A 27,381-nucleotide genomic window follows, 5' to 3' on the forward strand; every position below is an offset into this window, starting at 1 on the left:
GGATGCTCAGGCTGGAAGCATCAGCTTCCCCATCTCTTTTTTGGACCTGTCGACCCAGTATCTATCAGTACTGCAATAAGACACTAAGTCTCTAAGTTGAATTTATTAATTTCCTTTATTTATATAGAGGAAAGGCATTAAAATAATATGATTGTATACACCAGAGATTTGACCTCAGCTGTCCTTTCTAGCAGACTTTCTGCTCACATTTTCCATAGCAATGTCTGTGCTTTGCCTTTTCCTCCACAGCAACACAGTATTTCTACCCCAATACCCTATGGTCAGGATTAGGCCCTGCACTTAGGACCTAAGGCACAAGTCTCTGCCACTTGAGCTAGAGAAATCTCTACTACAGGTGTGAGGGAGGAGCAGGCAGGGGACAACAGAKAGGGAGGGACATGGGAGAGAGCTGTGGTCCTGTAGATGTGCTGCCCGGGGCTTGTGTTGGCCATCTGCCACCAAAATCAGCCCCTGTCCCACTACTGATTTATATAGTACATTGGYTTACATAGTATATATTGATATTGGGTTGATACAACTTATCTGGTTGGCCTACTCACACTGCAAATCRGCATTTGAAAAAGAAAAAAGTCACGAGTTTAGGGGTGTTCTGTCATCTGCTGCTAAGTTCAGGGCATCCCAAAGGAAAGCCCAGATTTTACAGGGCAGATCCAGCCTGGAAAGCCATCAAATGACAGCAGCAGAATGACAATGAGTCCTAAAGACACATCTGGAAAAAACAGCTGTATGTCTGGGCCTGCTTTGCATGCTAACAGCATCCAGAGGCCATCAGTAACACAGTGGGTCGGCACTGGAGCCCAGAAACACCAACTGGATCAGGTCAGCGTCTCTTGGCTGGAAGGGTTGTGCCCCTGTGTCTCCTTTGGGTTTCTTGCAATGCAGCATAAGACCCTTCTGGCTGACCTGYCACTGCTCGCTGTTACCAAGCAGTTCCACAAGCTCACTGCCTCACAGAGCATCATTGCTACATTTTAGCACTTTTCAGGCATTTTTCTACCTTCAGAGCTTGTCGTGGTGGTTCCCAAACCACACTGAAGAGAAATACAACAACTGAGCAGAGGTCCCCCCAGAACCAACTTAGTGCCATGGGAAGGGCTGCAGACAGGTTCTGCATGGGTCATCTCCATGCCTGGGACCCCGCTGGGTCTGTCCTCCTCCCCATGCCATCCCAGTCACCTCCCCAGGCTGGTGGCATGGCTTACAGCAGGCAAGACATGGCTATGTGAAGCAAAAGGACACTTCYCCGAGCTGTCGGCAGCTGCTCATCTCTGCGTTAGCTTAGGTACATTAAGGCATGAAAACCAAGTGCATAGGAAGCAGCGAGACCCTCCAGGCGCCTCCAAATCAGCCCCTGAGACCTTTTCCATTGAARTGTTTCTCAAATCCTCCTCCAAGATGCTGTCATCAGGGTGAGGAAGAGGAGCCTCTGGTTTCAGGCGGGCCCCATGGACATTGCCGATGTGGTTTAAACCGTTGGCTAAAAGACGAGTCCGTGGAAGGAGCCGGATCCRCCCCCGCCCGCTGCTGGGCTGCAGCCCCCAGACGAGCTGTCATCATCCTTGTCCCTGTCCAAGTCTCTCCACCACAGCGGGGATTTCGGCAAGGCGGAAATATAGGCGGCTCTGTTCCTTGCTTCTTTTTCCTGCTCCTGGGAGAAGGAAGGGGGAAAAAGAGCACAAGGATATCAGCACATAAAGGACGCAGATGGGGGCCAGGAGCCTGTTTGGTTCCCCCTGTGAGCTTACTTCAAATTAAACTGGGTTGTGGAGGCCATGTGCTTGTTTCTAGAACTCAGCAGGAGGGATGCAGCAGAGCATTGCAGCTCCCCAGTGATCCAAACCCAGCCCTCCCATGTCACCTCTGGGAGACGAGCTACCCCTCAAACCGCCCCACATGCAGCTCATGTCATAGGAGACACTGTTGTTTGGAAAATGCTGAGCTCCATCAGCTGAATGAAATCTGTTCTAGTTTGTAGTCCCAGCTCACCCCCTGCTCAGGGTAGCTGTGGCTACCCCATCCCTGGCAGTGTTCAGGGCCAGGCTGGATGGGGCTCTGGRCAGCCCGGTCTAGTGGAAGGATTCCCTGCCATGGCAGAGGGGTTAGAACTGAACAGCCTGYAAATCCCTTCCAACCCAACCCATTCAATGATTCTGTGATAAGAAGGGGAAAAAAAGACCTTGCTTGCAATGGCTCAGGTGAATGTCAGAGATGGTAGGAAGGAGTAGTTGGTTACCAGTATGGGAAGGTGGGAAGGAAAGAGTAGAATGTAAGGAAGAATTTTTTTTACAACAAAGGTGGTGAGGCGCTGGCCTCACTGGTCAGATTTCCCAGAGAGGCAGCAGATGCTCCATCCCTGGGAACATTCAAGGTCAGGCTGGATGGGGCTCTAAGCATCTGAACTAACTAAAGGTGTCCCTGCTTATCCTGCAGGGGAGGTGGGCTAGATAGCCTTCCAACCCAAGCTATTCCATCATCCCCATCTTTCCCAGGCATTTCAAAGAAAATTTCAGGTTGAGCTTCCAGGGGCAGACAACATTAAGTCAACCCCCAGCACAGCCACAAGATGTCTTGTACCAATCTCCGTGCCCAGTTTCCACAAGAAAACTATAACCTGTTTATATCTGGGTGCTAAAAAGGAAAAKGAATTTGGCTTCAGGGAGTGGGTGGGTATCTGCAGGATATTAACTGCAGGACAGGATCCCAGTGCTACCCGGATGGGTGGGAGCGTGGCCCGTGAGCCGGACAGCTGCAGGGTCGCACCCTGCAGTGCACGGCAGCGGGAGTTACCTGCAAGAAGAGGATGTTATCTTTGGAAATGGCTTCCATCAAGTCTTTGTGGAGGGAGGGCTCTCCATGCAGGTGGCCAGCCTCAGCCAGAGCCTCGTGCAGCAGGCAGCTCTGCCGGCCCGGCCGCTGCCGGTAGAAGAGGACATAGGCAGTGTCCTTGGGGAAGAACGAGGTGACGTTGCTGACYGATTCGAAGGAGGAGAAGGAAACTCTGGTGTCATTGAAGAGGTACCACTGGATTTCAAAGTCCAGCTGCTTGTCAGAGGCTGATCTTGGCACCCCATCCCGGGGCTGTCCGTGGGGGATGGTGTCAGTACACTCCCTGGAGTAGCAGTAATAGTGGCCGCTCTCAGAGGAGACGCCTGAATGCACCACCACACTGCAGAGGTCATACACGACAGTCATGAAGCCATTCCCTGGGACAGCACCATCCTTCCCATGACGGCAGACTTCCTCAGTTTCCTCTGGAGCAACAAGGATGGGCAGCTTGAGCACCACAGGGATGGAGACATTGTCCAAGATCTTCTTCCTCTTCATAGTGCGTGGGTCGAAGGAGAACCGCAGCAGTGTGAGGATGAGGTAATGTGGACCCTCTGTCAGCTCCGCCACCTTCTCAGCGTCCTGCAAAGATGCACATTTCTCACAGTGGTATTTATTCTCTGCTGTCAGTCTCTCCGGGGACAGAAAATAGTTTATTAAATCTGGGACAGATCTGGAGTCCTTCGGAGCACATGGCTGCTCCCCAAAAGTCGGGAGAGGGTCTTTGGCTGCATCCACCCCAACATCATCACCATGTATGGGATTTGCTGCTTCTCCTGGCTCCTGGAAGCCCAATGATTCCACTGACACTGATGGGGCTGCATGGGGGTCATTGGCCACGGGGGCCTTCCTCTGGATCCAGGGAGAGCCCATAAGCCGGMCTGCATTTTCAGGGGGCTCAATGAACTGCGGGCCAATTTCTTCCACTGGTAGAACAGATGTGCTCCTGCACACRTTCCTGTCCGATGGAGGAAAAGCCAGGGACAGGTCTGTGAAGGCTTCTTCTCGGGAGGAAACATTCAGGCACTTCAGGCAGCGGATCTTTGTCATCATTTTACCCCCAAACATCTTCTCAATCAATGTCTTGTTTAAGTAATGATGTTCCACTGCCTGAGACATCAAGCTGGATTCCTTGAGTTTCTGGTAAATCCTTTTTCCAGTTTTTTCTTCTTCATGCAATCTTTGGCAGGGAGGAAAAAGGCTATGTTATGCATCAGTACACTAAGAGGTAGTTTCTAAAGTAGGGTTTTGTTCTTCACTGCAAGGGGGTAATCCCAGTTAACCTGCCTGTGGCCAGGGATGATGCTGTGGGAGAAGGGTGGGATGGAGTCAGGCAGAATTTGGGAACCTGAAGTCTTCATGTGCCACTGACCCCTCCACTTCTAGAGGGATCACTGGGATGCCAGAGATTTGGTATTTCTAGGTAAAAGGCAAAAAATAACATTTTACAGAGGAGGCTGAGTGGCTTGTCAGGCAAGTCTCTCAGGTTGGTACAGTTTTAGATTAGATATCAGGAAAAATTTCTTCATTGAAGGGGTGGTCAGTCTTTGGAACAGACTGCCCAAGGAAGTGMAATCACCATTCCTAGAAATGTTMAAAAAACATGTATATGTGGCATTTAGGGACAGGATTTAGCAGYGRACTTGGCAGTGCTGGGTTAATGSTTGGGCTCAATGATCATAAAAATCTTTTCCAACCTTAATGATTCTGTAATTCTGTGAATTCCCTGTGTCTTCAGAGCAAAGGCAGAAATTTTCAAGTTGAACTAAGTTCTGACTTTACCCCTAAGATTGTCCAAATCTTATTTTATTAAGGAGCCTCAGACCATTCTCACCATTCTCAGGAGTCTCACGATTCTCACCCCATCCCTCCCCTCTCCCAGTTCCTCTGGGTCTCAGCCACTCGCCCTATTTGCATGCGGGTCAGCATTAAACATTACATTGGGTTTAGGGACGCCGTTGTCACCAGGTTCCAAAATCATGGCGTTTGTCACGTACCGGTCCAGCAAGTACTTGAGGTACTCTGAGCAGTCCTGCTGAGCTCCAGGGGTGAACCAGGGGGGCCAGGAGGCAGASAGGAAGCTCTCAGGGGAGATGGCAGGTCGCTGGCAGCAACACAAAACAAGTGCATTTAATCCTAGGGAWTTTTCCTCCATTCACACAGGGGGATGGAGAGGGGAGAGGAGTTGTTTTTTTGGCTGCTTCACTGGCAGCACAGTGTTCTGTGCCTGATAAAGACCCTTTTTGTCCCCACAAAGGCTAATCCCAATGCACAGGAAGCATTCTGGTTTGCTGCAAGCCAGGATGGTAAGGATGAATTTCAGTGATTATTTTACATACGCTGCTATAAAATATCCATGTTTTTATCATTCAAATTTTAAATGGTTTATTGGCCTGATCCAGATAATTCTACTTAATTCAGCCTCAATTTAATTTGCTGCTCCATTTAATTTGATCAGGATCTCTTCTCACTAAATCCTTTCATTAAAAAAAAAAAAAAAAAAGAAAATCAAACCACAAGGCAAAAAAATCCACTAAACTTCCACCCAACATTCTGATCACTGCAGGCAGGTAATCTGTGTCACCAGATAAAATAATTGCTGTCATTAGGAAGCAGATATCTAATTTATATGGAAAAATACTCATATTCAGCAAAAAAAAAAGTAACTTCAGCCCAAAAAAGAAAAATAACCAAAAGGAAACTAGCAGGAATCTATTAACTGTCAACTACACAACAAGCAAACACATTTCTATACTTGCTCATCACAGAACACAGACACCCTAATCTGCCATCAAAACCTAGACTCTTCTATGACCAAATGTTAAATTTAACAGGGTGTCTAGATTTCCTTCCCAGGTCATCTCTAGTGACATAATACCACAATGCTACAAGCCAGCTCTGMCAGTCAAGGCTTGGGAAATGGAGAAGCCTGGATGACTTGCTATGCAGCAAGGGAAAATTCACTGGCTTTCCAAAATTTTGTCTTTCTAGGAACAGAAAGAAATATTTTCAAGAGAGGAATTAGATATGACTTAGCTGTATCTCCAGGAGTCACTCCATTAAATTTCAGAAATATTTACTATTATTTTAAGGGTGTTATTTTTATTTTACTTTCCCTCACATACAGAGGATTCAAAGCACCTGGCATCTAAGGAGGTTTTTATTATTATTTTTTTAACAAAACCACTTTTAAGGGAATTTTAGCAATGATTGCTAGTGCTTTGCTGTGGAGCAATGGACAAGTGAGCTRCTCCAGTCTTTTCTTTTGCTGCACAGCAAGAGACGAAACCTCTGTTTCACACCAACAGGCTTCTCAGCTGAGCACAGATGTAAACTATTACCTAATGGACTTCATTGTCAAAGCCATTMGTTATTACATCAGCCCAAACCAAAAGACCACAAGTTAAAGACAGGCAGCCTGGTGTGAACATAGCTCACTTTCATGGGTGAGAGGAGTTTCCCTTCTCCTCTCCCAAAATTAGCCTCCTTCACACAAACAAAACCAGTCCCATTACAAAAACCCACCAAGATCCACAGCTCCTTATCAGCACGTTGGAGCCGGCAGGAAGCAACTTGGAGACGAGCCTTTCCGCAGCCGACAGTCCAAACAAATAACTAGAACATGAAATAATTACCTGACTGTGCTCCAAAAATGCAAAGAGCCACTGGAGCTTTGTCATCAGGGGCTGGGAGTTGCCCTCAGTCAAATTCAACACCGAATGCCGAAAGCTGTGRAAGAAAAGCAGAGATGCAATCTGTGGGATGGAAAATCAGGGAGGGACACACAAGACTGGAGTGACAAGCAACCCCTGGAGCCCTCCTGAAGGGAGCAAGGGAGGAAAAACTCACTCTGAAGCCATGAAAAGAGACTGTATGATGCTGTTCATGTAGCAGGTGTTTCCCAAGTTAATTAACCCAATCTTTCCCGTCTCTGATTTAGATGCCAGGCGTGGGTAGAAGCAGGCCAGCTCGTTCTTCTGGGATGTCCAAGCATTTTGTCCCAAGAGGTGTTTAATCCGGTCTTCATTTGGAATCGGGAGAGCCTTGGAAAGAGATCTGTGTTACAAATCATGATCTGTCCTCACAAGGGGATACTGAGGGGCAGGCACTGATCTCTTCTCTGTGGTGACCAGTGACAGGGCACAAGAAAACAGCATGAAGCTGTTTCAGAGGAGGTTTAAATTGGATATTAGGAAAAGTGTCCCACACGGGGTGGCTGGACAATGGAACAGGTTTCCCAGGGAAGTGGCCATGGCACCAAGCCAAGGAGCATTTAGACAATGTTCTCAGGCACATGGTGTGATTTTGGGGTTGTCCTGGGTAGGGTCAGGAGCTGGATCCCTTCCAACTCAGGATATTCTATGATCCTATGACTGATCTTTTCCCATGAAGAATTAATAACAAGCAACTGCAAAACTCTTCTGCTAGAGGTGTTCACACAACTCATTTTGCCTGCTCTTCACATGAACCTGCCTCCATGCAAGGAAGAGTTTACCTGTTTCTGTCAGTCCTTTAGAAGCTTTTGAGAACAAAGTTATAGCTAAAGCCTACAGGCACCATCAGGACATCKGCAGGCCCACCATTAGAGACATATCTTCCCTCAACCTGCCTGCACRGGGCTCAGACTGAACTGCAATCCCCTTTCTTCTACCACCATTTGAGGTGTTGAGGTTAGGAGATCCCTATTCGTTGAACAGTCTTGCTGTTCTAGGCTACCAACAATAATGCCATTCCATAGAAAGAAGTAAAATCACATAGAAAGCAGTAAAAWTACTGAGAAGGGCACTAATTACTTTAACTGCTTCTAGGACAGGCTCATAGAGGTCTGGGAATCCTGAGAAGCGGAAGAACATGCAGTGGATGAGTTCAGCCAGCTGCTCCAGACAGCTGGTTGCAGAATTGGAATCCTCCTTCTTCAAAGAGGCCACCAACCTGGGGATGTGAGGGAGTAGCTGGAAAAGAAAAAACAAATTATTTGCAGAGTTTTAATACATTTGGAGGAATGAAATCCACCTGTGGGCAGGAAMGGAGGTGAACAGGAGTTGACTTCARTGCCATTCCAGACTTCATCCCTCACCCTATGAACTCAACAGCAACTCTGCTGCTGATTTTGGCAACCTTACAGGGTTTCATGTTGCATGGCACCTGCAGGTTTGTGCTGCTGCTTTGCTGAGCTGCAATTGCCATTCTTTAGTCTCCCCTAAATCTCACACCCATGGTGGAAAGAATGTGCTGACTCCCAAGTGCACACGTGAGGGTAGATAGGATTAGCCTAAGAGAAATGTTGTCTGCTGCTGTCCATGCTGTTTTGCTGAACACRCTGAACTGGAATTGGTACAGTAGGATGGGTGGAAAATAAAACAGCATGTTCTTTATTTTGCTTTCATCTCAAAAATGTAAAAATGAAACAAGCAGATGCAAATGCACACAATCCATTGCTCACGGGCACCCTCTGCTGACCCTGCAGCTGCACAGAGAATTAATAACCTACTTCCAACCCCACAGATGTGCTAAGAGTGACCAAGGCATTTGGAAAACCTTTTTCATATTTTTATTTTATTTTTAGCCCAGAATAATCCTGGAGTAAAGTWTCAAGACCCCAGTCCAGCCATTTCCTGGTCCTCTCTTCCTCCCTTGATCTCCCCTCTCCTCTTTTTCTTCCCCTTCAAAATGTTGRAGATTTTAACTATTTCCTTTCCGACAGGAAAGGTTTGTTGGGAAAGCAAATCAATAGCAGCACCTTTTTATACATCAGAATTTTGCCAAGCTGTGATGGGAACAATTCTCAAACCCCTTCCAAAGTACCAGGGCAGACACAGAAAGACATGGTTTTGCCCTGTTGGTTTTTGGGGGCTTTTTTTAAATAAAGAAGGAAATTTATGCTTGTGGGCTACAGATGGAAATTTCAAGTCAAGAGCAACTGACATCTTGGAGTGTTTCAAAATTTGATTTCCAACTGAAGACATTACATTGAAATGACTATTTTTAGAAACCAGAGTTTCTCAAGAAATTCAGGTTCGTTAAAGGTATCTCCAGGTGAGGAATGAAAAAGAAAGCATCAGTTGAAAATACTGGCTAGCTTTGCTTTTCTCCAGCCTTATCTGTTTGTTCCATGAACTTTAGGTGAAAAGCTAAATATAAGGATTTTAATGATAAAGCATAAAATCTGACATTAAYAGGAATAATTTTCTATCACTGCTTTTATCAGTTCAATCACTACAAGCATGCTTTTGCCTTTGGCCTCACTTTTTAAATTCAGCATTCCATAGGCAACGCCAGTGGGAAGCGGAGCCTTGCCTTAGTGCCAACAGCAAAACAAGCTATAAAATATCACTGTGGAAATGAAAAGTGGGCATTCAAATGCTGCCAAGAGATGTTTCTACTTTTAACAGAGAATTTGTGCAGTGAGCTGTTCTGATCCATTCTTTTGGTCTTGCTGCACTGAAGCTTTACAAAGCTTTCAAAGCTGACCCRCCACTTAAAGAAATGGGTGACACACGTTGGTGGCACTTTAAAGTCACATGTGGCATGGGACCCACTGAGTTGAACAGACAGTCAGCACGTGCTTAGGGAAAGCAAGGGCTTTTTAAYAATGTATTCCCTGCCCTCCAAGATGTTCTCAACACGAAGTATCCAAGCACTGCAAAGCCAGAGCGGCAGCATCTGCTACACCTCAGGTCCCCTCCTACTCCTGCTGCCCCACAGCAGAGTTACACTCAGGACAATGCCCTCATCCCAGTGCCAGGCACAGCCTTACCAAGTGAAATGCCTCGTGGGAGTGCTGGAAGCTCAGCAGCATGTACTGCAGGACAGACAAAGCCCCCTCCCTCACAATGGGATACAGCAACTTGGAGAAGACCTGGTGGAAGAGGGAGAAAAATAAAATGAGAAGGCAGGAGGGCACTGCAGGAGAAGGGAAGAGAAGGAAACAGAGGCACTGGGCATCTACCATGGCTGCTGGTCTCTTCCTAATCCATGCTGCATGTTGAGGCAAGCAGCCTGTAATCATGTCTCCAGTGTCATCTACTGTGCAGAGAACTGGCTCAGGGCACCCTAAAAATACTGTGAGAGTTATACTCACCCTTTCAGGCTTGTGTGACGCCTCTATGAGAGAGCTGCATCTCCAAATCTCCTCAAGAAAAAGGCCATGCAAGCACAGCAGAATGCTAGATTTTCTAAAATGTGCCTCTTCTATTTAATTCCAATATTTGGAAGTTTATCACTAACCTTTCAGACAAAGAGATAAAAGGCAAATACCTTTTTCCAAAGCTAAGTAACAATGTTTATTCTGCTTTACAAAAAATACCTGTGTATCCTCTACTCCTCTCAGATAGTACTTCTGAGGGTTTGCAAAAATCACATGTTATTTTTAAGGGCTGTGTCCCTTTCCCATGCATTAACAATGAAAGAAAAGATAAAGAAAAGCCAGAGATGCTTGGCTACTGTCCCACTGCTCAATGCACTTGAGAGATCAAAAGACAAATGCAGTTATTGATAATGTTCCAATACCGATAATTATAGAATGAAAGTATCATTTAGGTTGGAAAATACCTCTAAAATCATTGAGCCCAACTCTTAACTCAGCACTGCCAAGCCCACCACTAAACCATGCCCCTAAGAACCTCATYTTAGTAACCTCCATGGTGACTTCTTCAGGCAGCTTAGACAGATGTTATTCCCATTATTCAAAGCAGGACCATAGCATGCAAAAAGTTTTTGAAATAGTGACTAGTTTCAGTGCTCTATCACAGTTTTCAGAGAGAGCAAGTACCCACTGCTGAAACAAGTAATGGCAATGGCAGCAYGGGCTTTAACTGCACCAATAAAAGAACTCAGCCAGGCCACAGATTTTAAAACTAACCTGTGACTGTGTAGACTGCTAAGATGCTCACTATTGTGTATTTTGTCTGTGCCAGCCAGCAATGACCCAGGCAAGACCAAAGGAGAACATGTCACATTCCCAAAGGCAAGTTTTACAAGAGTTTGGGAAGGATAATGTTGATTTTGCTTAAAAGTCCTTGGCTACTTTATTTCATAACCTTTAAGGTATCAGCACCTCTGCAGACCACAACGTGAAGAACMCCAGGTTTTTCTGGAGAACATCATTCCCAGATGCAAAACCAGTATGCCTTGGAACTCTTTTTTGTCTATACCTCTCAAATCACATCTCACCCGCACTCATTTGAAAGGCAAGATGATATTTCAGGTGCAAGATGGTATTTCTGTGCTTCACATTCACATTTGAAAGAGCCAACTGACCTTTTCTATTTTCGAAAGAGTGACTTCAATCAAGATGCTGAACTTTTTCACTGCAGCCAAACCCTTCAGCAGAGCAATGATCCACTTGTCTATGTTCTTTCCCAGGGGCCAGGACACCCAGTCAATCATCCTGAAATGAAATACAAACTCTTCAATAAATTTAATGCACATGCTGTAAAAGACAAGCTCCACTCTGGGTCAAATCCCTTCCAAATTGGTGTTCAGTCACTGGGATGAGACAGACTCTTCRTAAGACATTTGACATGTTATTCAAAGCACACCAGAGCCTGAGGTAGAAATACCCCAATGTCATCACACTGTGGTTCATCAGAGATCAGACCCAATTCCACAGAATAAAGTGGGGATCTTTTCCATTAACTTCAGYCAAGCTGAGTTCAAGTTTTTAAAGCTGGTGCAGTGCTCTCTATGCCACTCACATGAGGGTTTGATTGAGGTCTCTGCATTGTCACCACTGGAAAACAAATTTTTCTGGCTTGATCTATGCTTTGTTACGGGTAAGGAAAAAACACTCAATTTTGTACCTTTTAGTTCTCTTGTGTGGGAAACACTGATTTCCAAAAACATATTTAAAAAACTCAACCTGGAAGCCCTAATAGAATCCAGTTATTCCTGAATGTCACAGGTTAAAAATTTCATCTCTAGCCACTCAACCAACATATTGTCAAGTTTCTGCAAGAAATAAGTGCTTTACAGAAGTCAATACCCTCAGACCAAGTGATGACACATTGTTTCTCTTTAAATTTATTGTTAAACAACCAGGAAGTGATTAAGACTTGGGATCTCCAAGTGTCGAACTTTGCTGACCATTTCAGTAATTTTGATTTGAAGATATCCCAGACCTTCAGGCTACACCTCAGTCCAGCCAACTTACCCAGTTAGCTCCTTTTGCTTATCAATCTGAATCTCATGCAAAATATATGAAGGGAAGACAGATAACTAACCACCACAAGCCAAAGAGCAGTAATTAGTGAAGTTGACACAGAACTGGAAAAATTAAAATCTAGCCAGTAAAAAAACCCTTGAAAAGCAGAATATATATTGAGTTATAACAAAAGTCAAGCCAAGCTGGATAATAAAGCAAATGCCAGAGAAGCTTCCACAGACATTTGCACTGGAGGAGAACAAGGAAAGCTGYGCAAGCAGTGTATGTGGTGAATCTGATAGAGATTAAAGATATKATATGGCCTCCAGGTGTGACTTCCAAACATGCAGTGACTCCATTTTCAGCAAGAGGAAGGAATTTATTGGGGTGAGGAGATAAAAGATCTCAAAACAGACACAGAGCAACAACAGCTGATAAAAAAGTGAAACATGAAGAGCTCATGAGCACCAAACATGGTGATCTCCATCATGCAAAATTCAGCTCTGGTGAGTTTTAATGACTAACTTTTCCATGGTGCTGTAKGTGAGAAGATGGTTCCTACAATGGAAACAGGCAATGAGTGGSAAGCAGGGATAGAGTGCCACCGAGGGTCATCATAGGTGCCAAAGTCAGGTTTGTCAGGACATCCGAATTTCTAGTCACAGGACACAAGTAAATCAAACCTGACTGACTCTCTGAAAAGAGACTACAAGCAWCATTCTTCAGGATCTAGTGTTGTTAGCAAAAATATCCTGAACAGGGCTGAGAAATTTGTGAAGATGCACAGCTGACAGGCATCATCAACACAAGAGGAGGATCAGGGAGTCACAAGGAAGACCCTGAGGATTAAAAATGTAGAACTGGAAGGAAATGTATTGATTCAAAATGCACAGAAGGCACTGGAAACAGAGGTTACAGTAACTCATCTGCTTGAAGACAAGCAAGCAGAAACCAGATGACCAAAAATTCCCAGTGAAAGAGCAGCCGTGGAAAAGACTGGCACCATGCTGTGGGGTAGGACAGGTGCTCTCTGWAGCAAAACAGTGACACTTTAGGCTGTGGTCAGGCTGCCATGACAAACATGGTGCACAAACAACACYATCTGTGCCCAAGACCAGTGAACTCTGTTGCAGAAGGTTAAGGTGGTGAGGGAAATGAAGAACACTTCCTGCAAGAAAAGCTTAAAATAACCTGGCCTGTTTAGCACAGCCATGAGAAAGCAGAGATGGGAAGGGACTGCTCTTCCTGCACATATTGAAGGAATAAACACCAGGGAGGCAAAAGATATTTCAGCTATTTCTGCTGGCATAAGATCAAATGAACTGTAAGATGGCCAGAAATACACACAGGCTGGCTGTTAGAAGAGATTCAACCCACTAAAGCAACCCAGTGGTGGAAGTGCTGTGAAGGTAGAGCAGTGGGAGCACTGTCCTGCTTTGAGGAGCAGACTTTGACATTCATGAAAGGGATGTGTAATGTCAAGGCTATAAAGCAGGGAGATGGATCCAGAGATTCAAAGGTCCCTATCTTCTTTAAAAAGGCATAAGATAAYCTTATTTGCTTGAAGCTATATTTTACCAGCACTGGTGGCTAAGTTACAGTGCTGCCTGTGTTGCTACAGTAGGAAGAAATTACATTTTAAATTCACATTGCACTTTCCACATTGTAAGATCCACAAATATTTTAGTTGTGGTGATCCTAATTTGACAAAGGAGTYATTGATTTCATGTGCTAAACTTTTAAAAGCCCAGACCCTGATTTCCAGAGGTAGCAAGTGCCCACATAGCTGTATGACAGCAGATGCCTTCTGCATGTGGATCTGCGCTCTTTGAAATGGACAAATCCCCAGAAAAAAAAAAAATTAAAAAAAAAAATCTATGAGTACCTCTGTCATGGTTTTACTTGGTCCGATTTTTGGTGGTGGGGGAATGGGACCAAGAAACCACAAAGATGGCTCCTGTGAGGAAGTTCTAGAAGCTTTCTCCTTCTTCTCCAGCAAAAGGAGCCCTAACCCCTGTGTTTCAGAGCCAATCCATTGTGGCTCTGAGGCTGATGGACGGGTTGCTGGTCAGGCCTGGGCCAATTGCGCATGCTAGTTACACCTCTGTGATGATGAATGGTCTTGTACGTAAGAAGAATTCAAAACAAGATAGGGGCGGCCGCCATGTSGTTTTTAGRYWGTTAGTATTATGCACTGGGGAGAGACAGAGCAGGAGGGTGAGGAGATGTAAGAAAAAATGGAGACCCAAGATCACAGTGAGGAGAAGATGGGATGGGTTGCTGTGCTGTTGCTGTGGTTCTCGAGCATGGAGAAAACAAGCTGTTCTCGAAAGGACTATTTCATCAATGAGAGACCTGTATAGAAATGAGAGTGCCCTTGCTCTGAGGAAAACAAAACCTGGCCTTTGAGGACTGCACTGAACTGATCAGGAGCCAAAAAAGAGGAAGAGGCTTGGCCCCCCCACGACAATTGAAGCGAGTTGATGCTAAGAAGAAAATGTGTTCTGCAGGAAGGAGGAGATGCCCCCGCTCTGTGTCTGAAGTAAGTGGATGCTTAGCAGAAGTTGTGTTCTGCCAGGAGATTTGTGATAGTGGTCTCATGCTGCTGAAACAACGCAGTTTGGCCTTGGAGAACATTCTTTGCTTTCTCCTACGAGGTAAAGAAAAGAATCCCATGCCATCAGCAGTTGCACACTGACTGTTTCCTGGGAAAAGAACTTCCACAGCTTGGAGCTGTAAAAATGCTTCTCCTATGATGCTGAATGACAACCATAATGAGTAGCTTGATCTGTGTTAGACTTTCATTCCTGTCCCCTGTGTGTGTGGGAAGACATGTGGGGTGGAGAGAGACAACCTGAGACAGAGACGGGTCCCCAGAAAGGATAACAGATGTCTTAAAATGTCCGTTTTTATTTTTCTTCTCCTTGTAAATTTTTCCCTATCATTGTTCTCCTCCCCGGTGCAGTAGTATTCTTAGTAGTTTTTAGTAATAAACCTATTTTGCAACTTAAGTTATTCAGCCTGTCTGACCATTCTCTGGAGCATATACGTATCTTTCTCTCAATTATGTTACGTTATCTGAAAGCCATAAATTTTAGTGTTAATTGGGCTTTTGCTCTCCCTTCTCCCTCTCTGGTGGGAAGGGAGAGAACATCGTGGGTGCTTTTGGCTTTCGGCACAGTCCAAACCACGACATTTTTGGTGCCATGACTCTGATAGGGAAAAATCAGGTTTTAAAACCACAACAACCTCTGATGCCACAGATGCACRACAATAGAGTTTACTTAAAAACAGATAAACTGTGTAAAGGAGATTGTGGTGTACACTTATGCCAGCAGGTGCCAGCCTTGCTTTTTGTTACCACTTTTTGTTCTTTACATGCTTGGCCAGAAGCTCCACCCTAARTCCAGTTTATTCTCTTACTACTCCCAAACCCAAACTTGGGGGAGAAGACACCTCTGCATGCAACCAGTTTGTCAGGGATCCTAAACTGAAAGATTCTTCAATTTGTACATTTTCCTTTGATTTTCTACGCATGAAACACACACATCAAACAGCCTGTGGTCATGCTGTTTTTGGGGCACCCATCTGCCATAAAYATGCTGCCAAAACTTCAACATTTCTCCTAAGTGATCTTAATTATATTTTGCAGGCTMTGACTAATTATTTAGTTGTCCTTCTGCATGACAAAGAATGTTTTAAGGACTGATGCAATTGATTTGGCAACCTCTGTGAAAAAGATGGAGAAGATCATTGAAGATACCCCTAGGTAAATGCAGAGCAAGACACCAGAGTATGGAAGAGCTGTAGGACTTGGATATAAGAGTGCAAAGAAGATCTGTCGATGCTAACGAGGGCACTGGTGCTTCAGAGACCAAGTCTGGTGTGTCAAGTAGTGTTTCAACCACTACACTTCATCATGCTTTGACAAGGTCTCCACTGGCTCTTTCTGTCCAGCTGCAGCACACCCATYTGACAAAGGCCAAGGTGGGACCCAGAAACATTTGGACATAAGTCTTTAGCTGTGACTGGGGGCTTAAGATGGTGTCCTTATGAAGGGAGACATAAATCATCACAAAATCCTGAAAAGGAGATTTTGGGAAGAAAAAGCCCTCAACAACTTTGGGGTGGGATGGAAACATCTCTTCAAGATAGCCCATGCTGGACATCCCGTAATACTGTTTATTTCTAAAAAAAAGAAACTCAATTAATTAAACCAAACAAATATAATAATAGTCATAATCAATCATAACAACAACCACTCTGTATTCTAGTTTTCTAGGACTTCAAAGCTATAAGAAATTATACAGGGTTTTTTTTTTCCTTACACATTCCTCACCAGGCAGCATCAGCCAAGCCTCTTGGGATTAAAACCACACAAAGCATTTCTCCCAACTGAGTTACGACTTTCACAAATGCAGCCTCTCCTACCTGCCAATGGCCATCATCATTTGCACATCAGTGATGCTGTCATCGTTGGTTAGGTTTCTTATGACACCATCCATGAGCTCCAAAGGGACAAACTGAACCACACTGGCCAAGGCATTGGATGGTGCTTCCTGCTCTTCTGCAAGACATGGAAGAGCCCCAGCAATGAAGATGTTAGTCAAAAAGAAAACCAGGCACCCAAGGTCATTTCTTGTCCTAAAAACCAAATCATTTCTGCCCACATAAATAGCATCACAGAATTGTTCAGGTTGGRAAAGCCTTCTAAGATCATCAAGCCCAGCTATTAATGCAGCACTGCCAAGTCCACCACTAAACCATRCCCCCAGGTGCCACATCTAGATGTCATGGAGTGGATACAGAGCTGGTGCCAATGAGCAATATAGAGTCTGCAGTTGACTGTGCTAAGAGGATAATTGCCCAAATCCCAGTGCAGCACATAACAAAGTTGGATCTCAGCAGATGGCTGGTGCCTGAAGCCCTGTGTAGCCCCAAGGGAGGAAGACATCACAGGCATGAGAACGTGTTTGGGCCAACTCAGGCACCAAATTTCCTCTGCTTACTCTCTTTGTACTAAGTACTGCAATTAATTACAAAGGGATGTAACTGCAAGTGTGCCTGCATGGAGACAGGCCTCTTTCCAAAGGATGAGGCTGTCATATAGACACCAGTGAAAAACCCACCTGCTGTGGGCTTAGGAATAGCTAGAGCAGGAGCTCACCAGGCCTTCATGGCACTGGTACCTCCAAGAAACCTTCTGAAACCCTCCACAATAACCTAAAGGCCCCAGAAGCTGAATAAATTATCTTCTATCTCACTTTAAGATGCAACCACCTTTCAGACAGTCAGTGGGGCTTCATGCTTCCAGATCAGTGAGAAATAACTGCTTGGCTTTACCCCTGGTGTCTGGTAGGAAGCAGGCTGTGGGATAGCACCAAGTCAGCTGTAAGAGAGGGACATTTCTAAAAGCTCTCAAGTTCCACTCTAACAAGCTGYATATAAGGTGCTTTCCCTTAAGCCCAGGTGATGATAGAAAGTGCTGAACACAAACTTGTGTTGCAAATGTTTCAATCCYGTTAACAGCTCCTGTGTGCAGACTCTCTGTGGTTATAGGGGGATATTGCTTTCCCAACTCAGAGCACTGGGTAACTTTTAGAGATGTTTGTCTAYTATATTTCATCTGTGGCTGCATTTYTGTMGTGGATGAAAACCCTGCAAGATGTCAAACYAATTGAGTTTGACTTCATCAGAGCTAACATTTACATTCCCAGCCATTTTTCATTATTATTTTTTAATTACCTGTTGAAGAAATGATAGTGAACACTTCCTTCAAAGAGGGCAGGATGGCTGAGGTCTGAGTCCTCCAGATCCTCTGCAGCAGACCACTCACTTTGTTCACCTGCTCCAAAAACTCCATGATCTCCTCTTCCCCCTCSGAGACGCACTGGAACTGCCCGATGCACCGGATCAGCTGCTGGCAGAACAAGAGCTGGTGCTTTCCCGTGGGAATGCACTGAGGATGYTGGCTCAGGAGCTTGCTGATCTTTGCACACTGCTTGGGGCTGGGCCTCTCGCAGACTTTCCGCAGCACCTCGATCCTCAAYAAGCTGAAGATGCTGTTTGCTGATGGACTTTCCAGGACAAACTGTAGTCCTAACTGGATATAATCAAGTACATAATGGCTTCTCTTCCCCAKAGGTCCGTAGCCTTCCTGGAGGAGGCTCAGCAGGAAGCGGACATTGAAGAATTCCTCAAATTCCTCTGGGTGGTAGTGGCCGTAGACCTCCAAAACCTCCTTCCCAATYTCTCTTTTATACTTGGTGTCGCCGGTGAGATAAAGCTTGGTGGACAGCTCCAGCATGGACCAGCACTGCTCGCTGTCCATGGGCTGCTTGGCCGCCTCGATGACRCGCCTCACAAGCCCTTGCTTCACGTTGTTGGGGTAAGAGGACATCACCACAGCTTCCAGTATCTTATCCATCTCTGCTCCCTGCTCCTAAAAGAGAGTGACMGAGCAGCAGGTTAGTTCAAGGAGGGTCTGCTGAGCTTTCAAGCCCAGGCTGGGGAAAGGGAGATCAAAAAAGCAGAACTGTCTGGGACCACTCTGAAGAAAATAGTTCTTGCGGCCTTTTCATGTAGCATTCAGAAAAGTTTCCACTCTAGTGATGTTTGACTGAGACTAAAGCCTCCAAACTGAATGAATACACCAAGATACAGAACTTCTTCAGATKAAACACACACTTGAGCATTTTAGTCCTGCAAACAACCAGCTACAGACCCACAGAGAGGACAAGTGGGGAATTAAGGAAGCCAAGGTCTTAACTGGTGTCTGCTGGCTCAGGTGTCCTCAAGAGGCAAAGATGGTCCCAATGATTGTCTTCACATCCAGGGAAGGAGAGAAAACCCCTGGGAAGCAGAGGTGGGATTGCAGCCTCTCTGTGCAATGGCAGGGGTGTTTGTTAAACATTTACACCGTGCTGCCAGCCACTCCATCTGAGTGGTGCAGTCTTGGCTGCTCCCCAGGGACCTGCCGCATTTGTATGCAGGACCAAAGCGAGCGCAGAGAGAAACTGCAGAGTCAGGCAAAGTTTCCCATTTGTCACAGCCTGAATTCACCAGCAATAAAGTGTTAGAGAAAAGGTTTTCTTTAAAAAAAAAAACAAACAAACTACGAATTCCCAAGGAAAAGCTCAGAATAACATTTATAATCAGGTGTTAGATGCACTATTGCATAAAGAAAACCCAAAAACTAAAACCCAAACCATTATAGAGCAATAAAATTAGACAGGATTTCTTAAAATGCATTACAGGGACATCCACAGCAGGTGCCTCCAGTGCAATACACTGCACAAATACACATTTGGAGAAGGTCTCTTCCTGCCTATAGCCTGAAATGAGCCACACTCATCTATCTGACCAGAATAAAAATCGCCACCTTTCTGTTCCTCAGCTCCCTGATCTGTGAAATGAGAACAACACACACCAATTCYTAGCAGGGATGGTTGAAAGATCCTTCCTTAGCACTTACGAAGCATTTGAAGTTTTGTTCAAATGCACAGGGTTATATTAATGAAGAATATACATGCAGGTGACAGGTACCCCAAGTATGGTTTTCACAGATGACATCCAGAAGAGACCTCAGCAGAAGCCCTCCAAGGACCACACCATCCCTGGAGTAAGCCTGTATCTGGGCCAGACAGTATCTTTTCTCCTAGCAGACAGCTGCTTGAGGGTAGAGAAGTAAAACCCATGCCAGGCACAAACATCAAGTTCTGACTCACAGCTGCTTGCCTGGGAAGCCTTCCCACGTCACCAAACATTGCCTCTTCCCATCATTTCTTCCCCACAATCTCACAGGATGAAAAAGAAAAAWAACCATTATTAATAAATATGTATATACATATAGCCAACCCCAATCCAGCAATGACCACAAGCTATATTGCAATGCCTCTCCAGCTACCACCATGCCCTTTCTGGCCCTGCCTGCTGACTCACATTCCTCTGCTCATATGCTGGATTGTTCCYCATCAAGCATTACTGCTGCCTTCCCTGCAACAAGCAAAGGCAGAGCTAATGGCAGAGCTAATGCTCTCCATCATGCTGTTTTCCCAGGACAGAAKATATAAGCTGGACTCCTGAGGGACCATCCTGCATTAAACCAATGGCAAATGAGGACAAGATAAGAAGACAAAATCCCACAGGTCTTTTCACTTCAAACAGAAAGTACCACAGTGTCAGCAAAGGCTAAAAGTCAACCTGGAGAGCAGGTGGAGCTTGCAGGTAGTCCAAAACCAGAAGGAGTATTTGTCCTTGCTGCAGCCCAGGGGTCACCTTGGCCATACAGAAACTGGCACACACCTGTAGTCAGGCTGGTACTCCCTTCRCCTCCACTCTGCAGCTTCGCAGCCTGAGCTCAGACACCCTGGACACCTGGCAGATAGATAAGGGACCAGGGGGATCTACAGTGCTCACTGGTTATGTCTCACTGTACTTCCCTGAATCAACCCATGCTAAGCTTGGCATAACAATTTGGAAACAGCACACAGGCAGGATGGTTGAGAAATGGCTATGGCTCTTTTAGACCTAACCCCATAAATCACCACACTCCCCTGGTATATGTGGTGAGTGTTCTTGCTGTCCCACTCAGGGCGATGGCTGCCCACCACTGTCCCCAGTATGACTCTGCTTTTAGCTACTTTAGCATTGCCAAACTTCACTCAAATTTTCAATGCAAMGAGTCTAATTTCATCTGAATTTTGAGATAAACTTGCGGCTCCTGAAAGGGCATAGTTTTACAGGGCTTTAGGTAATACAATCTCACTTGCACCTCTCCARCCACCCCGGTGTCAGCAGTAGGGGACAAACAAGCCCACGGTTCTGCTGTGTATCAGGGTTGACCAAACTCGTCCCTGGGTGTGGGCCAGACAAGGCCAGGATGGAGGACACTAGCCAGGGCATGTATTACAATCTCAGAACTASATTCAAGCAACATTCAAGTGGCTTTGTAATATGCAATAATAAACACGATGGTCTTAAATGCCATTAAAAAAGCATTTCACACTAAAAGATCGTTCACATGTCAAAGGCTAGGAATCAAGATGGCTAATTCAAGACAAGCACAGCTCCAGATGCTTTCAGCACGATATTAGTTTAAGTATCTAACATTAACTTTTTTTTTCCCCTAGGACCTCCCTGGAGGGTGAATCAGGGTTTGCAGTAGAGGAGCAAAGTGAGTGTTGTCTGTAAGATCAATGTCTCATTTGTTGTAGAAATTGGAAGTGTGTCATAAATAACCCAGACAACTGTGGGAGAGGGAAGAACAGTTCATTGTCAGGCAGCCGAATGCTGCCTTGGAGACCTGATCCCTGGTTCTCTTCTGTTTAATACTGAAATAAAGAGACTAAATATTCAGACAATCAGGCTTCTATAATGARTGTTCCTGAAGTAGAACAACCTTTCTGCACTTCTTCCTCACCAGCATTAACAACACACTGAAGAGCTGGGAGGATTGGCTCATTCCTGCTTATGAACAGAAACAAGTTCCTGGAGCACACAAGGATGAAGCAGAATGTCAAACAGTTAATTATTAAACTGAAGAGTCACACTGAGGTTYCCATCTGCTTTGTAGCTCACATAAAACAGAGTACTGTTCCCAGCTTTGCAGGGAAAATGAAAAAATCCCATGAAATAACAAAACTGTTCTGCCACCCCAGGGAATGACTGTCAGGAACAACACAGGCAAAATCAGAGAATGAGGAGAAAAAGGCTCTTGGGAGGTCTCTAGGACAAATCCTGCATAGAGCTGAACTCAACCGCAGCTGTGCAGAACTTTATCCATTAAGGTCTAGAAAATATACCAGGATTGAAATCATACAACCCTGGGCAACCTGCTCCTGTTTTAATTAGCTCATAGTGGGAAGTTTTTCCCTRTGTCCAGTTAGAAGATCTTGTTTCAATTTATGTCTGGTTTTTCTCATTCTCCTGCCTTGTACTCCTGTAAAAAGCCTGGATTCATCTCCTGAATAACCTCCTTGGAGGGACTGATCAGCTGCTGTCAGTCAGTCGCCAGGCTTCAACAGTTCAAGGGGTTAGTCCATCCCAGTTGAGTCCATCCSAAGTGTCCATCCCAAAATACTTTGCATCTATCCTTGTTGAATTCCATGAGATTCATGTCAGCCACAACAAGTCCTGGCCCTCCTATATGGCAGCCCTGCCCCCAAGCATATTGACTATTCCTCAAGTCAGGCATCACTCACAAATTTGATGACATGAATTTCATCTCCTCCTCCAGATTGTTAATAAAAAATATTGAAAAGGAAAGATCCCAGGATAGTTCCAGCCTGGTTCCTACCCAATTAGCAGYCCACACATCTGTCTTTGATACAAGGATGGTGACCACAAGATGGGTCCCTGCAAGGACAGACACCCAACCATGCTCTAGAGCCAGAGAGGAAAATGGAATTTAAGCAAAGATCAGCATTGGCCAGTTTAGTGTCACTCTCCAAACTGAGTAAACTGAAAAAATAAAAAAATAAAAAAACAAACAACAAAAAAACAACCCAAAACGCAACCTCAGGGTGAAAAATCACCTTTGGCTTTTTTTCGGTCTAGTCTTAAGACTCTGTACTGTCCAGATGGTACTTAGAGTTCTCTTCTACCTATTCATTTTATTTAATTAGGATTCATTTCAATTGAAATCTTCTCAATTACTTCTGAATCAATTCATCCCTTTAACCCTGCCAGCAGCAGATTTCCAGTAAAGGCTCCTTAGTACTTTGTACAGAATGTAGTACCAGTTRCCACATCCCAGAGTTTAACAAAGCTCTGAAAACATAGATGGAGAACATACCTTACCTTTAGGAAATCTTAGTAACAAATTCAGCACATTTCCCACAACGACATCATAAAGACTTTGATAAATACCACTAAAGAAGGAAAAATAATTGCCACCATCTAAACAGAGTAATACATAAAGTGATTTGCCTTTTATTTACAAAGAAGAAAAATACCAACTTCCCTGAACTCTCTGGAGGTCTGGAAGTACAAAAATGAGACTCACCTTTATTGTCCTTAACTCCTACYGAAATGATTTCTTTTATGTCAGCCAAGACATTACTGCTATTCCTGCTGCATCCTCCAGGCAGCAGGCAATTAGGGCTCAATCCTGCAGGATGCTGACCTGCTGCAGGATAAAAGGGAGCTCACATWGTGTTTTGCTAGAGCACAAAAAGTACTGTTTTCTCTAAAATTTCTACAAAATTTGCCATGACTTGGTATACTTCTTACACGGACCAGCCCTGCTGCCACCTCTCTAGGTCTGTTCTCCAGAAATATCAAAGTAATTGTGTCCTAAATTACTTTTTTTTGCCTGGAATAAATGTCCAATTACTTCATAGGCAAAGAGGATTTTTTTTTTTGTTCAAAGTACATCTCTGTTCATTCAGCTAAAAACGGGAAACCACAGCCTGCACATCATTACATTACCACATCTAATAGATACTCATGTTTTGCAGAAATACAAAAACTGAGGCACATCTAGACCACATTGGAACGGACCTGAAAAACTCTCTAGATCAAACCATTTGCTCAAGGAGATGCAATAGGCTGCAACAGAGCCAGCAGTCAAACCTCTCCAGACCTGCAAATATATTCATGGTGATATTCCACTGTACTTCACTTTCAGCTGCTGTGAGTGAACCCTTTATGAGTTGAACCCCATAAAGTGCCATGGCAGAGCAGAACACCAAGCTAATTTTTATGAGATCTGAGCAGAAATTCAGAGCTAATAACTGCAGAACAATCTTGCTAAATAGCCCTTTAGAAAGAGAAACAAGACTCTACCCATCTGCAGTTGTAACAGGGAAAAATTGCCAGCACAGAAGCCTGGCTGAATTTTTTTGCATATGATTATAATCTGCCTTTCTACATTCACCTTTTCTTTTCAAGGAGATCACATATTCTTTGCTTCCTGTCCCAGACTGTTTTCCAGTGGCAGATTGCACTCATGTTGTGTGTCTCCTACTCACCAGAGTTAATTACTTTTGGCTGACAAGGCTCTTCACGTTTTTCTCTCCTCGGAATGAGAAGCGCCCTTTAGTACAGCACTAATGGAGATTGCCCTTCACCGCAGGCAGTAGCAGATTTTGGAACAGGACACTGCCCTTCACCACAAGCAGTAGCAGATTTGGAGCAGGAGATTGAACCTTCTATCCAGCTCAGTAGCTTTCTGTTCTCTCCAGAGAGTAAAAGTTTATTTAAGGTATTGTCMCCCARCTGGACTGTTGGCATTTTGCATGGSTTTGCTSTACATCAGGAGCTCCACCTTGGGARCAATGAATCTCTCTCTGGTGCCCACTCTTTCAGAGGTCTCAAAAAAGTCCAACCAGAAGGTATCTACTTCTAAACAGCCTAAATCTATCACACAGCAGTCCCGACCTTTTTTAAAATTTGTTCATGCTTTAGACCCACAGACCACTGTGGACCCGCTTCCTTTCTTCTGCTGTACCAGGTATTTCACTGTTCCTTTTCCCTCCAAAACATCATAAACATGTTTGACCACATCACACAATCCTATCAGCCCTCTCCAAGAGACAATAGTGCTGGGCAGGCTCCCCTACCTCAACCTATCTTACCTACCCTACCCTCTTATTCCTCCAATGCTTCTTTGATCTCTTTGGTGCTCACAGATCCCCCAGTTTCTTCCTTTGCTCTGTGTTTTTTGTTGTTAGGTACTCAGTCATCAAATGAAAAAAAGGCTTTGGCTTGATGTCAAAGCGATCAGTGCACTACYAAATAAAGCCTAAGGCTCTAGCATTTCATCCTTTCTTTCTCCAGACTCCTCCTCCCACCTCCACTCCTCCCCTCCAGTCAACAGCCACATGCACACATCTCTAGTACCTACTGGTATCCTTTTCTAATAAAGCATCTCAAACCAATCGCTACTGTATTATCAGACATTCTGGTATGGACACAGAAAGCAAAACATGAGGATTTAAGTTCCTCTCTCCCACTGCCTKGAAAATCAGCAGCAGAGCAAAGGTTGCACAGAGCACAACTAGCACATGAGGCAAGGCTTGCTGTAACCACCAGACCAGCAGTGGCAAACCWCTGGCTCTACAGCTAAGCACAGCACCTGCCCCAGACAAAAAATAACCCACCTTCTTTGGCTTTTGATCTCCCTGAATTAATTTGGCACTGAATGCCCAAAAGCTCTGTCCTGCCTGCAATAGGTTTTACCCAGTTTTCCCTCCTCACATCCTCCAGCTGAAGACATCTTCCTTTTCTTTMCCCAAAAGACTTCTGCTTTCCTGCTTTTCCAGAGCTCTCAGCCTGGGCTGTGACACCCTACTTCCATAGGGCTTTATACTGGGAGTATAAAGTGCACTGACCTTCAAGGCCAACGTCCTTTCTATCATCATCCTTGGAGACTGTAAATACATCTACTCCGGAAAGCTGGTTGTTTCCCTGAAGCTATTTATAGCATTAAAATCACTCTTCTTTCTTCAGGTTTCTGTCTGCTTTTGTCTCTGTATAGAAATTAAAACCSTGGATATAGCCCAAGGAAAAACCACGTCCTGTTCACCAAAGCATACCAGACTGAGGGCGGATACTGCCAACGCTGGCTGGGATTCATCAGACACTSCTTCACTGCTTGGAGACAAAGAGATCTACAAGTTTTTGGTAGTGCCTTTGGGAAAGGAAAAATGGGGCATGATACCCATTCAAAACCTCAGTGTCCCTCCAACACCCAATGTATTTAGCTTTGCATCAGCCAATTCAGAAAGTAGGAAAGCAAAGTGAGACCATGGCAAACTTCATGGACTCATCACAGAAGTGGCCAAAGCATTTTGAGACCCCCTCTCCCGGTGAAAGCTCAGCTGCCTCCTTTCAGACTAGGCAGAGCATGCAGTTGAAATTTCCCTGCCACCAGATGCAGCAGGGTATAGTTGAGCTCCTAAAGTGCTAAAAACCTCAGAGCAATGCAAATATTTCAACATCTGCTTTTATTCTTCAGTAACACCTGCAAAGTCCAAGCCAGGCAGATCTAATTTGAAAGTGGATTAGATCTCAGCTAATATGAATTTGRTCCTCACTTTTAGAATCTTTTGGCTTCCTATGGGATGGGAACACCCCCAGGTGTCTCTTCCCAGGTCAGCTTCCTTGAGGAAAACGTGAATGTCTTGGCCAGTTTCTTATAATAAGATGCTGCTTTGTAAGCAGGATTGTGAAGCCCTTCAGGCACTGGGGGAATGCACACACATCCACTTCCCAATGTTGCTCCTGTACTTCTCTCTCCAAGCATTAATCTATAGCCTGATTCCCAAAAAGTCAAATGCTTGAAACCCCTCCTCCACCATTCCCTTCTGCATCTTGACCACAGCGCATCCCTCTCTCCAAGCATCTCTGGGAATCCCAAAACGTGGGGCTTTCTCCCAAACTCCTCCCTACAAGCATCCTTCGCTTGAGCATCCTTCCTGCATCTCAACCTTTTGAATAGTTCTTACTCCAACCATCTCTGCTGCATACCTCCCTCCAAGCCCTCTGCTACATTCCAACCTGAGGGCATCCCTCTGAGTATCCCTCCCAAACATCCCTACCCTTACCCTGTGTATCCTTCCCTCTGAGCATACCCGTTCCTGAGAACCCCAACTCYATCCTGATCCTCAAGCAGCCCTTAATTCCAGCTCCTTCCTGCATCCCAACCCCTGAACAACCTCCTGTATCCTGACTGCCAAGCATTCTAGCCTTTGAGCATCCTTCCTGCACCACTTTCCACAAGCACCCTTCCTGCACCACTTCCCTTGAGCAGCCTATCTGCACCCCTCACCCAGAGCATCCCTCCTGCACTCCTCATTCCAAACATTCCTCCAGCATCTCTTCCCCTGAACACCCTTCCTAAACCCTTTTTGCTGAGTATCCCTTCTGAATCACTCAAGCTGAGCACCCTTCCTGTACCTCCTACCTCGAGCACTTCTCCTGCACCCCTCACCCCGAGCATCCCTCTAGCACTCCTTTTCCCGACTCCTCTTGCACCCCTTCCCCTGAACACCCCTCCTACACCCTTCACACTGTGTATGCATCCTGAACCACCCCTCACCCCAAGCATCCCTCCTGCACCCCTCACCACCAGCATCCCTCCTGCATCTCTCACGCACCTCTTTCCCCGACTACTCCTCCTGCATCCCTTCCCCTGAGCATCCCTCCCGTATCCCGAGCTCAGACCTCCCTCCTGCACCACTTCCCCGGCATCCGGCCCCCCACCCTGCGATCACCCCAACCCCCGACCGCCCCGCTCCTGCACCCCTTTCCCTCTCCCCCGCCCCGCGTTACCTCCGGCCAGAGCCGGGATGCGGCGTTGGCCGGCTGCGAGCCGCAGTCCCGGGGCAGCGCTGGGCAGGGCCGAGGGCGGCGGCGAAACTACATCTCCCAGCGGGCCGGGCCGTGCT

General features: G+C 45.4%; 1 protein-coding gene across 1 annotated transcript; it reads right to left on the reverse strand.

The window, feature by feature from the left end:
• Positions 1-1,425: 1,425 nt before the first annotated feature.
• USP35 (ubiquitin specific peptidase 35) lies at positions 1,426-27,333 on the reverse strand. The gene is made up of 11 exons (XM_057364078.1): positions 27,266-27,333; positions 17,735-18,431; positions 16,421-16,556; positions 11,107-11,236; positions 9,605-9,706; positions 7,641-7,799; positions 6,697-6,890; positions 6,483-6,576; positions 4,845-4,951; positions 2,809-4,027; positions 1,426-1,669 (listed from the first exon to the last, which is right to left on the reverse strand). The coding sequence occupies exons 2-11, from the start codon at positions 18,414-18,416 to the stop codon at positions 1,499-1,501; spliced, it is 2,994 nt and encodes a 997-aa protein (XP_057220061.1). The 5' UTR covers positions 18,417-18,431; positions 27,266-27,333; the 3' UTR covers positions 1,426-1,498.
• Between the last annotated feature and the right edge of the window lie 48 nt (positions 27,334-27,381).

Source organism: Malurus melanocephalus, unplaced genomic scaffold, assembly GCF_030028575.1.
Source record: "Malurus melanocephalus ecotype Western Australia unplaced genomic scaffold, MMel_1.1 scaffold_34, whole genome shotgun sequence".
Lineage (NCBI taxonomy): Eukaryota > Metazoa > Chordata > Aves > Passeriformes > Maluridae > Malurus > Malurus melanocephalus.